This window comes from Archocentrus centrarchus, unplaced genomic scaffold, assembly GCF_007364275.1.
Source record: "Archocentrus centrarchus isolate MPI-CPG fArcCen1 unplaced genomic scaffold, fArcCen1 scaffold_50_ctg1, whole genome shotgun sequence".
Taxonomy (NCBI): Eukaryota; Metazoa; Chordata; class Actinopteri; order Cichliformes; family Cichlidae; genus Archocentrus; species Archocentrus centrarchus.
In genome coordinates this window covers 2,109,312-2,126,296 of record NW_022060273.1, presented here as the reverse complement: position 1 = coordinate 2,126,296, position 16,985 = coordinate 2,109,312, and the positions used below count along the sequence as shown (strand labels likewise).

General features: G+C 42.3%; 1 protein-coding gene across 1 annotated transcript in view; it reads right to left on the bottom strand.

The window, feature by feature from the left end:
- Positions 1–16,985, bottom strand: part of col13a1 (collagen, type XIII, alpha 1) — a 200,298-nt gene that overhangs the window by 109,660 nt on the left and 73,653 nt on the right. Inside the window, exon 3 of the mRNA XM_030725212.1 lies at positions 10,719–10,726. Within this exon, the coding sequence (XP_030581072.1) occupies positions 10,719–10,726 (8 nt within the window). The remainder of the gene's footprint in view (positions 1–10,718; positions 10,727–16,985) is intronic.

Sequence of the window (16,985 nt, the reverse complement as noted above, 5' to 3'; positions counted from 1 at the left end):
GGAGTGGCTTCGGAACAACTCTGTGACCATTCCTGACTGGCCCAGCCAGAGCCCTGACCTAAACCCAAGTGAATATCTCCGGAGAGACCTGAAAAAGGCAGTCCACCAACGTTCACGCTCCAACCTGTTGGAACTGGAGAAGATCCGCAAGGAAGAATGGCAGAGGATCCCCAAATCCAGGTGTATAAAACTTGTTGCATCATTCCCAAGAAGACTCATGGCTGTATTAGCTCAAAAGGGTGCTTCTACTCAATACTGACCAAAGGGTCTGAATACTTATGACCATGTGCACCACATATCACACATGTTTGAACAATAGTCCTCTTATTCTACCAAATACCTATTTTCTTGATAAATTAAGAATAATGTCCATTTTTGCTGCAGCCAGTATAGCAAGAGTCCTGTCTGACACTCTACTGTGTCTACTGTCCACCTTTTAAATCCACAGTTGTCTAGCCTGCCATATAAAGGGGACTACAAACGGCCTGTCACCAGGCCCTGGCCAGTTAAGGGGTTACAGGAAAACTTAAAATATAAGGAAAAAATACAGTAATAGGATGTGCAACTGGGTAGTAAAAGTTTTTTGGAAAAGAGCAAATTTATAGAATAAAATAATGTGAAAAAATGTACAGTCTGATGTAGTGACAACTGATAATTGCACAAGTTGAACCCGAGCTCACATTCCAACTAATAAAGCCGCCTGTTACAGCACAAAGTAACACAATTTTGTCATTAACTTAGCTCTGACTTTGGGTAACCAGAAGTATAAAACCCTACAGGAGAAGTAGCAGTCTGTCATGGCAGCCTACATACGCTCTTACAGAAACCTGTGGATAGATGCATAGCCAGGTGCTGAGTGTGAAAATACTCAATTCTTGCTGGGTTTTTTTAGCCAGAATCTGACTGGTAAGTGAACCTGGACCCACATATGCTCAAAAAACAAAAATGGCAAATAATTGTCAGTGTAAAAGGCTAGCTTATTTTCTTTAGTTAGATTGAATGCTAGTTTTAAATGGACTTGAAAAATTGAGCTTCTGTATATTAAGCTTTTGACTGACAGTTTGTGAGGGACCTGTGCTGGTTTCATCAAAGTCAGAGTAAGCTTCCTGTAATCTTTGATTATTTTTATAATGTGCTACATGCATAAGAACCAGGCAAGGGGTAATAAAGTCCTTGATTTATTATATTTTGCAAAGGATGACAACAACCCAATAGAAAAGTAAGCAGAAATGTTCTTTCAACATATAGTTGTTGTGATTTGGCGCTGTATAGATTGAATTGGATTGAGTTTTACAAATTAACACAACAGTCATCTCAAGGCGCTTTATATTGTAAGGTCTTTACCTTTACCCACAAAAGGTAATACAGAGAAAACCCCAACAATCAAACTCTGGTTATTGGCGACTCTGTTTTGAGAAATGTGAAGCTAGAGACACCAGCGACCATAGTCAAATGTCTTCCAGGGGCCAGAGCAGGCGACATTCATGGAAATTTGAAACTGCTGGCTAAGGCTAATTGTAGATTTGGTAAGATCGTTATTCACGTCGGCAGTAATAACACCTGGTTACGCCAATCGGAGGTCACTAAAATTAATATCGACTCGGTGTGTAACTTTGCAAAAACAATGTCGGACTCTGTAGTTTTCTCTGGGCCCCTCCCCAATCAGACCAGGAGCGACATGTTTAGCCGCATGTTCTCCTTGAATCGCTGGCTGTCTGAGTGGTGTCCAAAAAACGACGTGGGCTTCATAGATAACTGGCAAAGTTTCTGGGGAAAACCTGGTCTTGTTAGGAGAGACAGCATCCATCCCACTTTGGATGGAGCAGCTCTCATTTCTAGAAATATGGCCAAATTTATTAATCCTCCTAAAACCTGACTGCCCAGGGTTGAGACCAGGAAGCAGAGTTGCAGTCTTACACGCCACTCTGCAGCTTCTCTCCTCCTGCCATCCCCCCAAAGCCCCATCCCCATCGAATGGGTGCCTGCTCCCAGACCACCAAAAAACAAAGCTAAAATCAGCAAAAAACTATTTAAGCATAAAAATTCAAAAATGATAAATAATACAGCTTCATCAACTGCACCAAAAAATAAAACAATTAAATGTGGATTATTAAACATTAGGTCTCTCTCTTCCAAGTCCCTATTAGTAAATGATTTAATAATTGATCAACATATTGATTTATTCTGCCTTGCAGAAACCTGGTTACAGCAGCATATATATGTTAGTTTAATGAATCAACACCCCCTAGTCACAGTAACTGTCAGAATGCTCAAAGCACAGGTCGAGGAGGAGGATGGAATCTTCAATTCTAGCTTATTTATTAATCAAAGACCCAGACAAAGTACTCATCATTAATTGAAGAAAATAAGAACAACCCCAGGTTTGTTTTCAGCACTGTAGCCAGGCTGACAAAGAGTCAGAGCTCTGTAGAGCCGAGTATTCCTTTCACTTTAACTAGTAGTGACTTCATGGATTTCTTTACAAATAAAATTTTAGACATTAGAGAAAAAATTATTCATAAGCATCTCAAAGATTATTCTTCATGTTCGGCTGCTTTCAGCACTGCTGGTATTTGTTTAGACTCTTTTGCTCCAGTTGATCCTTCAGAGTTAACTTCAATAGTTACTTCCTCAAAACCAGCAACATGTTTATTAGATCCCATTCCTACTAGACTGTTCAAAGGAGTCTTTCCAATTATTGATGCTTCTATCTTAAAAATGATCAATCTGTCTTTATTAGTTGGCTATGTACCACAGACCTTCAAGGTGGCTGTAATTAAACCTCTACTTAAAAAGCCATCACTGACCCAGCTGTCTTAGCTAATTATAGGCCAATCTCCAACCTTCCTTTTCTCTCAAAGATTCTTGAAAGAGTAGTTATAAAACAGCTAACTGATCATCTGCAGAGGAACGGTTTATTTGAAGAGCTGCAGTCAGGTTTCAGAATTCATCACAGTACAGAAACAGCATTAGTGAAGGTTACAAATGATCTTCTTAGAGCCTCTGACAGTGGACTCATCTCTGTTCTTGTTCTGTTGGACCTCAGTGCAGCTTTTGATACAGTTGACCATAACATTTTATTATAGAGATTAGAGCATACCATAGGTATTAAAGGTACTGCACTGCAGTGGTTTGAATCATATTTATCTCATAGACTCCAATTTGTTCATGTAAATGGGGAGTCTTCTTCATACACTAAGGTTAATTATGGAGTTCCACAGGGTTCTGTGCTAGGACCAATTTTATTTGCATTATACATGCTTCCCTTAGGCAGCATTACTAGAAAGCACTGCATCAATTTTCATTGTTATGTAGATGATACTCAGCTTTACCTATCAATGAAGCCAGATGATACACATCAATTAGTTAAACTGCAGGAACGTCTTAAAGACATTAAGGCCTGGATGACCTCTAATTTCCTGCTTCTAAATTCAGATAAAACTGAAATTCTTGTACTCGGCCCCATAAATCTTAGAAACATGGTGTCTAACCAGATACTTAATCTGGATGGCATTACTTTGGCCTCCATTAACACTGTGAGAAATCTTGGAGTCATTTTTGACCAGGATATGCACATATTAAACAAACAGTATTATCCTAAGATGGCGCCGGTGAGGTCAGCAGCCGTCGTACCTGCTCCTACGCTTTGTTTGTATATATTAGGTTTAGCTCTAATTTTGGACTTTATAATTCCGCCTGCTCTGTGTCATATCACGTATGACAGACAGACTCTTTTTAATATCAGAATACAGCACTCTGGCTGTATTCTGACACCTTTTTCTCCCGACCCGACTTGGCCTCAGGAGATACTGCGTTTCCAGTGGGCCAGCTCAAACAAAGGACGGACCAGGTCACGGACAAGGCCCCGAGGGAAAAAAGCCGGCGTAAGAGAGAGGCTGAGGTGCAGAGTGCACCAAACGCCACTGCCGAGCATCCTGTTGGCTAATGTCCAGTCACTGGATAACAAGCTGGACGAACTCAGGGCCAGGATACAGTTTCAGAGGGACATAAGGGACTGCAACATCATCTGTCTCACGGAGACATGGCTGACTCCCCTCATACCGGACCACGCCTTACAGCCGTCGGAGTTCTTCAGTGTTCATCGCACGGACAGAACGAGTGAGTCTGGAAAATCAAGAGGAGGAGGTGTGTGCCTAATGATCAATAACAACTGGTGTGACAGTAGGAAAGTTGTCCTTCTGAAACAATCATGTTCACCTAACCTGGAGCTCCTAACCCTGAAATGCCGTCCCCACTACCTGCCCTGTGAGTTCACTTCGGTCATCTTCAGCGCCGTCTATATTCCACCTCAGGCGGACACAAACACTGCACTATCCGAGCTACATGAGGCGATTTCCACCTATCAGGCTAACCAGCGTGATGCGGCTCTCATCGTAGCCGGGGACTTTAACAGTGCAAACTTGAAAAAGCTGATACCGGAATTGATTCAACACATCGACTGCCCCACCAGAGGAGAGAGGACCCTAGACCACTGCTACTCTCCATTCAAAGATGGCTACAAAGCAAAGCCTCTTCCGCCTTTTGGGAAGTCTGACCACACCGCTGTCCTTCTCATGCCGAAATACAAACAACGGCTCAGGCAGGAACCCCCTGCTGTGAGAGAAGTGACACGGTGGTCTGATCAAACAGAAGCCGCTCTGCAGGGTGCGTTGGATTCAACCGACTGGGACATGTTTCGCAGCAGCGCGGGCGGAGACATCGAGGAGTTTACCGAAACTGTTGTGGGATTTATTGGGAAAGTTGTTGAAGACACTTCACTTAGGAGGACCATCAGGACTTTTCCCAACCAGAAGCCGTGGGTGGATAAATCTGTCCGCGATGCCCTGAGGTCCCGCACCGTTGCCTACAACTCCGGCCTCGCCTCTGGGAACATGGAGGACTACAAGGTTGCATCATACAACGTCCGCAGAGCGGTGAAAGAGGCTAAACATCGCTACGGCCGCAGACTGGAACAGCAACTACAACAGTCTGACTCCAGGGGACTGTGGCAGGGACTACGCACCATCACGGACTACAAAGCACCACACACACACCCGGTGAGTGCCGACGCTTCTCTGGCTGATGAACTCAACATCTTCTTTGCGCGCTTTGAGTCGGGAAGCTGACAGCCCGCTGCGCTCCCGGCCGGAGGGGCGGAGACACTCACTGTGACGGAGCGCGACGTGAGGAGGGCGTTTAGACGTGTAAACACCAGGAAAGCGGCTGGACCAGACGGTATTAGTGGACGTGTCCTTAAGACCTGCGCTGACCAGCTGGCACCTGTGTTTACACTGATATTCAACCTCTCACTGAAACTGTGTGTGATTCCCACCTGCTTTAAAAAGTCCATCATAGTCCCTGTCCCAAAGAAACCACACCCCAGCAGCCCCAATGACTTCAGGCCCATAGCACTCACCTCTGTGGTGATGAAGTGTTTTGAGAGACTCATCAAGACATTCATCACCTCCTCACTGCCCACCACCCTCGACCCACTACAGTTTGCATACCGGCCAGACAGATCCACAGATGACGCCATATCCTTCCTCCTCCACAAGACCCTTTCACACATAGACACTGGTAAGGGGAACTATGTGAGAGTGCTGTTTGTAGATTACAGCTCAGCATTCAACACCATAGTTCCCTCCAGGCTGGTCTCTAAGCTGCTGGACCTGGGCCTGGGCCCATCCCTGTGCAGGTGGGTTCACAGCTTCCTGACCAGCAGACCACAGGTGGTACGGGTGGGTCACCTCACCTCATCCTCCCTCACCCTCAACACTGGATCCCCCAAGGCTGTGTGCTCAGCCCTCTGCTGTACTCACTGTACACCCATGACTGCGAGGCCACGTCAGAGTCCAACGTCATCATCAAGTTTGCTGACGACACTGCTGTTGTGGGACTAATCTCTCACAATGAGGAGACAGCCTACAGGAGAGAGGTCTCCTGCCTGGAGAACTGGTGCCAGGAGAACCACCTCCTGCTCAACGTCAGCAAAACGAAGGAACTGATCGTGGACTTCAGCAGGAATCAGCAGAGGGACTACCATCCACTTGTCATCAGTGGTGCTGAGGTGGAAAGAGTGGACACTTTCAAATACCTGGGAGTGACCATCTCACAGGACCTGTCCTGGACTCATCACATAAACATCACTGTGAAGAAGGCCAGACAGCGTCTCTACCTCCTCAGGCGGCTGAGAGACTTCAAGCTCCCACTCAAGGTGCTCAGGAACTTTTACACCTGCACCATCGAGAGCATCATGCGTGGGAGCATCACCACCTGGATGGGAAACTGCACCAAGCAGGACTTCATGGCCCTAAAAAGGGTGGTTCGTTCAGCTGAACGGACCATCAGAACCACCCTCCCCAACCTGCAGGACATTTACACCAAGCAGTGCAGGCTGAGGGCCATGAAGATCCTAAAACAGCCCAGCCACCCCGGACACTCTCTCTTCTCCCTGCTCCCATCAGGCCGGCGTTCCCGCTGCCTGAGGGCTAAGACTGAAAGGTTGAAGAAGAGTTTTTACCCACAAGCCATCCGTCTGCTCAACTCTGAGCCCTAACTGGACCATTATTGCACAATGTAAATATTATAATTTATAAAAGTGTGTATAGTGTATAGTATATAGAGTATAGTGTATAGTGTGAATTACTTTTTTTTATTTTTATTCTTCTTATTTATATGTGTGTGTATATATGGTTGCAGGTACAAAATACATTTCACTGTGCATTGTACTGTGTATAACTGTGCATATGACAAATAAACACTATCTTATCTTATCTTATCTTAACATGTAGGACCACTTTTTTGCATTTGCGCAATATTTCTAAAATTAGAAACATCCTTTCTCAGAGTGATGTTGAAAAGCTAATTCATGCATTTATTACTTCTAGGGTGGAATATTGTAATTCATTATTATCAGGCTGTCCTAAAAGCTCCCTGAAAAACCTTCAGCTGATCCAAAATGCTGCAGCTAGAGTACTGACAGGGACTAGAAAGAGAGAGCAGATTTCTCCCATATTGGCTTCTCTTCATTGGCTCCCTGTTAAATCTAGAATATAATTTAAAATTCTTCTCCTCACCTACAAGGTCTTGAATAATCAGGCCCCATCTTATCTCAAAGACCTCATAGTCCCATATCACCCCAATAGAGCACTTCACTCTCAGACTGCTGGCTTACGTGTGGTTCCTAGGATACTTAAGAGTAGAATGGGAGGCAGAGCCTTCAGCTTTCAGGCCCCTCTTCTGTGGAACCAGCTTCCAGCTTGGATTCGACACCCGCTCTATTTTTAAGATTAGGCTTAAAACTTTCCTTTTTGATCAAGCCTATAGTTAGGGCTGGATAAGGTGACCCTGAACCAGCCCTTAGTTATGCTGCTATAGGCCTAGGCTGCTGCATTGTTTTGTATGTGGCTTCCCAGTGGAATTAAGATGATTTTTTTTTTTTTTTTTTTTTTAACAATCTTACCTGAGGATAAACTATAAAAGACCCTGTTTCCTCAAGGGGAGAAATTATTTCTCGCTTTAGTATTGCAAAGTTTCATTTGTATAACAATTCACCTTACTATGAATAAGATGTCTTTTGTTATAATTTGGTGCTTTACAGATAAAAACTGAATGGACCATGTGTCAGAGTTTTAAAATGCTCAGCTCCTGTTGTGAAGGACCTGTGGAAGTGAATAGAAAGTGGAAAAACCACCTTGCTGTCTCACCTCACGTACCTTGAAAATTCTTCCATAGCCCGAAAATTTTCCCAGGGAGGGATATTTGGCAGAGATGATCTAAAAATTGACATGATTTATGAAAGTCAAACTCATGACAGACAAATGTTCAGAGCAGCATTCTTAAACTATTTCCCATTGAGTCTCTGAAGTCAGCAGGTTTTCCTTTTAATCAAAACCTTAATTCCAACTATTTGACTGATTCATTTTTTCCTGCACAGACTTGCAGGGCTTTTACGTTTACCAGCCCTCAGTGGGCAAGAGTTGGAGTGTAGTTTAGACACCTACTGACAATTTAAATTCAATAATTTAGTGTAGGAGGAAAGCCACACAAATGAGACGAACATGCAAATTCCAGATTCAAATGCTGGACCTTAGTCCTTGAGGACTGCAAGGCAAAGCACTGCTACCATTAATACTGTTAGACCAGGGCTAGCCAACCCGCGGCTCCCGAGCCACATGCGGCTCTTTGCCCGGTTCCATGTGGCTCTTACGTTCATATCAAAGTTTCGCTTCACTTGAGTTCAATACGGTATTTTCGTTAAACGTGCATGTGCGTTGAATGAAGATTTCCCAGTAGGAGCAAGATCATTTGAGTAAATGTTTTCTGTCAAGTTCACTCTCAAAATGGCAGGGAAAAAATGCACAGCAAACTGAAAATATGAAGATGAATACAGGACGTTTTAACAGAGTGGGAGAGTTTATATTTTTTTGTTGAACGTAATGGCAAGCCATTCTGCCCTTATATGTCAGACATCATTAGTGCATTTCAAAGCTTCAAATCTTCAGCGCCACTTCAGTTCACTCCATCAACCAGGAATTTCCAAAAGCGACTGAACTTCACAAGCACAAGTTGATTACTTTGAAAAGTCAGGCAGAAAAGCAGGCAAAGTTTTTCCAAAAATTTACAAAGCACTCAGAGACTGTAATTCTTGCATTGTATCAACTGGCTTGGAACATTGCACGGGCCAAAAAGCCATAGAATGAAGGGGAGTTCATTAAAAAACTCATCGGTGACGTTGTTGAAATCTTGTCTTCTGAAAATGACAAACTAAAACGAATGGTATAAGACGTCCAACTGTCCCGCCGCACTGTTGAAGACAGAATATCGGACATTAACACGGCTATTCAATCACAGTTGTACTCTGATCTTCAAGCTTGTGAGTATTTTAGTGTCGCACTGGATGAGAGTTGTGACATACAAGACAAGGCTCAATTGGCAATATTTGTATGGTCTGTGTCAAATGATTGTTTGATCAAAGAAGAACTCCTTGATATTGTGCCATTAAAAGACAGAAACCGTGGCATAAATGTGAAAGATTCAATGATAGCTGCATTTGTGAAAGCAAATCTGCCCATAGCAAAACTAACTCGAATAGCCACAGATGGAGTGCCAGCCATGATCGGATCTGTGAATGGGCTTGTGGGGCTGCGCAAAGCTGACCAAACATTTCCAGTGTTTTGGAATTTCCACTGCATCATCCACAGGGAGCAACTCATGTCTAAATCATTAAATTAGAAAATGTCATGAAGCGTGTCAACTACATCTGCACACATGTGCTTCACCACCGGTGATTCAAGAATCTCATTGCTGAGCTGGACCAAGGGCTTCCAGGTGACCTGCCGCTGCACTTTACTGTGAGGTGGCTATCAAAACGCCAGGTACCCTCTCGCTTCTTCCAGCTTTTGGATGCCATGAAACTGTTCATGGAAGAGAAGAACAAGGACTATCGCGAGCTCTCAGACCTCGAGTGGATTATGGTTCTGGCCTTTTTGGTCGACATGCTGTGTCACTTGGACAGATTGAACCTGACGTTGCAGGGTAAGTTAAAAGTGCTGCCTGACCTGAACTGAAGCTGTTCAAGGCGCATATTCAAAAGGGAGATTTAACACATTTTCCCAATCTGCTAAAAGCCAGCGGACAAGTCACCAGCGCCACCCTGAAGAAGCAAAGAGCCAGATATGCAACACTGGTTGAAAACCTGCACGAAAGCTTTGTGGCCCGGTTCCGTGATCTACAACTGAAAAGGCCACAGATTATATTCCTTGTCGACCCATTTAATCCTGAGATGGACTGTTTGAAAGCCCTGCTAGTCACAGATGAGGCTGCGGCTGAGTTGGAGTTGATTGATCTTTGTGAGGAGGACCAACTGAAACCTGCTTTAAAAGGAAGGGACCATTGAGTTCTGGAAAAGTGTGTCAATGGAAAAATACCCCAATATCAAACGAGCTGCGCTTAGGATACTGTCAATGTTTAGGTCAACATACGTCTGCGACTCTGTGTTTTCTACCCTGAAATACGTGAAATCGAAGCATCGATCTGTTATGACCAACACCCATGTAAAAGAATTGCTTCGAGTGACAACAACGGAATACAAGCCAGATTTGAAGAGGATTTTTCAAGGCAAGGAATGCCATAAGTCCCACTTAGTAACATGCATAGTAAAAGGAAAAAGTTATTGTAAATTATTATATTTTTGTTTGTGGACTTTGTTAAACTGAGAGTTTGTCTGTGTGAGACAGTGCACGAAATGTTCATTGTTGAAAATGACTGCCTGTGGTCTTTGTAGTGTAGGAGTCAATTTCTGTCATTATCATGTCGGTGTGTGACATTTACAATAAATCTGGCTGAGCAAAGGTATGTGTGTGTGAGGAAGGGATGGGGTGATGTTCATGTGTGTCCGTGTGTATGATGTGGCTCTTTGCCGTAACACGGTAAAAAATGTGGCTCTGCCTGGTTGGCCACCCCTGTGTTAGACTGTGTGGACAATGTAGAGCAAAGAACCATAAATTGCATGTAAAACATTTGATTCACAAGCAAAAACAGAAGTTATAGAATGAGGTCAACTACAGATTACCACTGCATCCAGTCAAGGCAGTATACTTTCATCAGATGCATTCCAGGGGACTTTTCATTTCATCTACTCCTCACCAAAATGCAAAACTAATCAGTTTCAGTCACTTCACCACATGCAGGTCACACATGGCATCTGGTGTACTTACTGGAGGTCCTGCAAGACAGAAGGAGAAAAGAGAGTTTTATTTTATTTTATTTTTGGTTTGTTTTGTTTTTAATCCAACAATGATAACTTTTCAATTTAATCCAGCCAGGTGTGGACCTAAATATGTTTATTAAATATTCTATGCAGCCCAATATGTTTTTAAGAGGAAAGCAAAACTGTACATTAAGAAAGTTACTCTTTCACATTTAAATGATTTAATTATTTCCTCTAGAACTAATTCCTCTGGCATAGGTCACTCTCAAAGACATACAAGCGTGAACCACAGTATTAGTTTGTGGTCTCCTTGGACTATTATGGTGTTCCCAAAAATTTTGCAACATGTCTCTACCCTGGCAGTACTAGAAACAATTTGCCTATTAATCCATCTCAGAAATAAAGAAACAGCCATGAAGATGCTAGATGAGCATCTCCACAGCTGAGTTGGGTATAAACAGCAGAGAAGACATGCTCTTTTTCCAACCACACACTGCATAAATTAATATGTTTTTAATGAAACTGAGAGCTATTTAACAGTATTATGTTATTTTAAAACAACTTTTTTATAAATACAGATGCAAAATGAAGTGTATACATTTATCAGGTAAGCAAATACTAACTGTGCCATTACTTCTTATAACACCACAAGAAGACAATTAATGATTTTTTTTTCCTAGTTACAGCAGAGGCACTGTAACACTGTAGTCATTAGCCATGTTTACATGTACACAAGTAACTGCATTAAAACCCTAATAGGAATAAAAATGCTTTGTGTAAACATGTCAAACTTTGATGATCCCACAACACTACAGCAGCTCAAATATAGTGAGGGAGGAAAGAAAAGAAAAGAGAAAACACACACAGAGACAGAGAGAGAGAGAGAGAGAGACAGAGAGACAAGAGACACAGACAACACACAAGAGAGAGAGACACAACAGAGAGAGAGACACAGACACACACAGGACAGAGACACACAGAGAGAGAGCACAGACACACAGAGAGGACACACACAGAGAGATACACACACACAGGAGAGAGACACACACACAGAGAGAGACACACACACAGACAGAGACACAACACAGACAGAGACACAACACAGACAGACAACCACCACACAGACACAGAGAGACACACAACACAGACACAGAGAGAGAGACACAGACACAGACACAGAACAGAGAGACACACAGAGAGAGAGAGGAGAGACACACAACAGAGAGAGAGAGAGACACACACACAGAGACACAACACACACACAGACACACACACGAGACACAACACACACACACACACACACACACACACCACACACATACATACACACACAACACACACACACCACATAACACACACACACACACAGATACACACACACACACACACACATATACACACACACACACACACAATAAACACACACACACACACCACACATATACACACACACACACACATATACACACACACACACACACACACACACATACACACACACACACATATATACACACACATATATATATATATATCAAAACACTATATACAGATATCAAAAACACTATATACATTTGTAGCCAGTAATTTGCAATTTGTACACAGCATACACAGTATGCATTATGGGTGGGAGTGTAATAAATAAATGTATATGTACTATATGTAAAGGTACACTGTGTGCATAAGTGATGTCAGTGTCAAGTGACTCATGATGTGTTGTACACTTTAACTGCTGTTGGGATGTACAGTGGGTATGGAAAGTATTCGAACCCCTTAATTTTTCACTCTTTGTTTCATTGCAGCCATTGCTAAAATCTAAAAAGTTCATTTTATTTCTCATTAATGTACACTAAGCACCCCATCTTGACAGAAAAAAAACAGAAGTGTAAAAATTTTTGCAAACTTATTAAAAAAGAAAAACTGAAATATCACATGGTCATAAGTATTCAGACCGTTTGCTGTGACACTCATATTTAATTCACATGCTGTCCATTTCTTCTGATCCTCCTTGAGATGGTTCTACTCCTTCATTGGAGTCCAGCTGTGTTTAATCAAACTGATTGGACTTGATTAGGAAAGGCACACACCTGTAAGACCTCACAGCTCACAGTACATGTCAGAGCAAATGAGAATCATGAGGTCGAAGGAACTGCCCAAGGAGCTCAGAGGCAGAATTGTGACAAGGCACAGATCTGACCAAGGTTACAAAAGAATTTCTGCAGCACTCAAGGTTCTTAAGAGCACAGTGGCCTCCATAATCCTTCAATGGAAGAAGTTTGGCTGGACGACCAGAACGCTTGTCGTCCAGCCAAAGTGAGCAATCGTGGGAGAACAGCCTTGGTGTGAGAGGTAAACAACAACCCAAAGATCACTGTGGCTGAGCTCCAGAGTAGCGAGATGGGAGAAAGTTCCACAAAGTCAACTATCACTCCAGCCCTCCACCAGTTGGGGCTTTATGGCAGAGTGGCCCAATGGAAGCCTCTCCTCAGCGCAGACATATGAAAGCCCACTTAGAGTTTGCCAAAAAACACATAAGGACTCCCAGACTATGAGAAATAAGATTCTCTGGTCTGATGAGACAGAGATTGAACTTTTTGGCATTAATTCTAAGCGGTATGTGTGGAGAAATCCCAGCACTGTTCATCACCTGCCCAATACAATCCCAACAGTGAAACATGGTGGTGGCAGCATCATGCTATGGGGGTGTTTTTTCATCTGCAGGGACAGGACGACTGGTTGCAATTGAAGGAAAGATAAACGCGGCCAAGTATAAAGATATCCTGCAAGAAAACCTCTTCCAGAGTGCTCAGGACCTCAGACTGGGCCAAAGGTTCACCTTCCCACAAGACAATGACCCTAAACACACAGCTAAAATTACAAAGGAGTGTCAAGTCAAAGAACATGACCCTCACAGTGTTCCCTGCCTGCTCTAGGTGAGAGAGGGATCTGTGCAGCAGGTAGATGACAGCGTCGTCCACCCCAATGGCGGGCTGGTAAGTGAACTGCAGGGTGTCCAACACTAGGCTCACCAGCGGGTGAAGGTGGTGCAGGATGAGTGTCAAAACCACAGGTCTGTAGTGGTTGGGCTCCCTGGGATGTGCGATCGTTGGCACTGAAACTGCACAGGAAATCTTCAACAGTTCAGGAACCCTCTCCAGATACAAGCTCAGGTTGAAGATATGCAGGACCACCTGACAGAGCTGGTCTGCACAGTCCCTAAGCAGTCTGGAGCTGATTCCATCTGGACCTGCTGCCCTCCTGATCTTTGTCTTCCTGAGCTGACTTCTCACCTGATCAGCTTTGAGGTGGATGTGAGGCTGGGTTGGGGTGGAAGATGGGGCTGGCTCTGTTGTGGGTGGGGGTCATTGCCAGCATTGTTCTTAATACTCTTGCATGTCAATTGTTTAATGTTTTCATAGTTCTATCAGTAGAAATGCCAGTTCCAATGTCCATCAAAGTTGTATAGTACAATTGGGAAGCTGCTGTAATCATCACCTTTAATGTGGAGTTGATGTAAGTTCTTTACATCAATAGTGTAGTTTTGTTATTGAGTAACTATATTAGGTTTCTCCAAAATTGATACCAATGTATATAATATAAATTCTTCTATAGAATAATCAAATATTAAGTCAATTTATTGAGCTATTATTGTCCACAGAGAAGAAAATCTTATCAAAACTCTACAGTGTTTCAGATTTTGCCTGGCTAAAAACCTTAAAAACATCAGAAACATATGAGAGAAAAAAAAATAAACATATGAGGTAAGTCATACAGGGACCGGTCAGCTTATGACTCACACACAAAACTGCCTTTTCACCCAAACTGATATGCTTCTATTTGACCTTTTCATGAGCACACAGAGACAGCCAGGGCTCTTCCGACAAACTCAGCTACCACAAAACCAGACAAGAGTCACTGAAGAAGTCACAACAGGCACAGCAAGGTAGGGAATATCACTAATGACAAACTTCTTCTGTGAAATGTCAAATCAAATCACCAATATTATGTTCTGTGCAGGCTTTGTTCTGTGTGCTCCTCAGACTGGTCCACACCCAGGTGCCTGCTGTCAGTTAAATTTGTATTCATACAAATGAAATGCAGTAGAAATGGGAGCATGGAAAATAGTTCAGGTGGACAACTCAAACAGGTAACAGTGACAAAGAAGTTCAGAGTTGCTGATACAATGGGAAAAACAGTTTGAAGAAGGAAGAATCCTATGACTACTCTTTCAGCCCCAAGGACTGATTTGATTTGACCAGAACAACTAAGATTAACCCTCAAAAAACTCAGTGACAAATTTCCCCACTCTGGATGCAGGCATTATACTGACATTTCATGTTATTTTTGAAGGTGCAGTTCTTGTAGTAATTAAAAGTACTCACTGTGTACACAGATATGCAGGAAACACAACAAAATAAAAGTGCAATTTAGATGTATATTTACAGTGCACTGGTCAGCTTTTGCTCGAGATTTTAACTTGGTCAATTTGACTATAAATGGGTAGAATCCAAAATATCACTGTTTGATAGCAATGACCCCCCAACCCAGTTGCATGTGTCTATCCTCACTTTAAAAGGTAATACCTATACTTACTTAAATTACGTTTGTGTGCTTTACTTAAGTCTCAGTATACTGTTGATTTAACTCAAGCAATGTGAGTAATGTACATGTTTAGCCTGAGAGAGGTACAAGACTAAGTTCTAGTGTGTAAACTGATCTTCTCTAAAGAAGATCAGCTTCATTATTCAATGTATTGTTACAGGCTAGTTTTGCATGATGATGGATAAACGTATTTGCAGACTAATGCTAATGTTAATGTTAGCATGGGCTTATGGGGCCAATATGAGCTAAAACTGCCATGTATTTTACTAGAGAGACTTGAGAGCCTTTAATGTTTTGTCCATGATAAGAGCTCTTAACATTAATTACCTGTATTTCAAATGCAGCACGTTAGCATGTTTGTAAGCGTAAACCAGGCCTGGTAACATTCATGTAGCCTTAATTTCACTCGGTCATGCGGAGGGGAATGTGACGTTCAGGAACAAGCCTTGCGTGGAAAAACTGCTGAACGGTTCAAATACTGGCACCAGAACCCCGTCGGTGGAAAAGCAGCCAGTGGGAGCCGTTCTTTGTTTTTTTACGACTTTGCTTGCTTATAATGCTCTGGACATGTAGCATGGAAGAAAAAAATGCAATGCATTCCACTAAATAAGTGCTCTCAACGAGCTGAACGATTATTTTGTATCACTTATTGTGAAAAATGTGATTCATTTTCTTCAGAAGATGCTTTTGCTTACTTTTATTGTTTTTCCCTTCTTGTAGACCAGTGATGATGTTGCCATGAGGACTGCTGTCCTGCGATGTCTCTCGGGGATGATGAAAGACTTCTACATTGTGCCTTTTGTACGTATTGCAGTTTGGTTTATTAGAGGTTCTGCACTTGGAAATCAAGATTTTCACCCCATTCTTTTTTCTCAATAGCCACAGGATTCAGATGCCATGGCAGACTTCACCCAGGTTCCTGTGGGATTATTGCCTGTTATTCCTGAAGTCAGTCAGCAACCAGGTCCGAATGCTCTTCACCTTGAACCACCCAGCACGTTATCATTCTGGAAGGTACAATTGTCATGGTTGACACTGATCAAGCTGTTTGCCTCATATTTGGGCTGATCTATGCCCTTCATCCTGACTATCCAATATGCCTAAAAAACACCTTTGACTTAATTCAGAGGCTGATGCTCAGTCTAGTTTCTTTTTTCATGCCATTACTTGTATTTCTATGTTTTTTCATATTGTGTATTTATTTAATATGATTTTTTTAACTTACTGTCATATTTTAATTTAATTTTACTTTTTGCACTGTCGCACTGTATTATCAAATAAGTTGGTAAAATTCTTATTCTTTATTTGTTGGATGCAATGTTTGGCACATGGATTACTTCGTCAAGCTATTTATTTATTTCTATGTTTATTGCCAAGTGTGTCAGAATCTGTCTTCCATATATAACTACTTTAATCACTTTTCAGATAAATGTTACAGTGCTAGAGTGCCTATTTGTTACAGTTCAAAATAAACTGTTTCAGTTGCTGCTCATTCAGCCTGTAAGCTGACTTAAGCATCTTTCTGGTATTACTGTTATTGAGCCCTGTGGAAGGGTAAAAACCTGATTAGTTCTGTATGTGTTCATGTGTGGCCACATTGGCCTTTTGTTAAGAAGCTGAGGATAGTATTTTGTTAAAAATAAAACACTGAACCTTGTGAACTCATCATGTT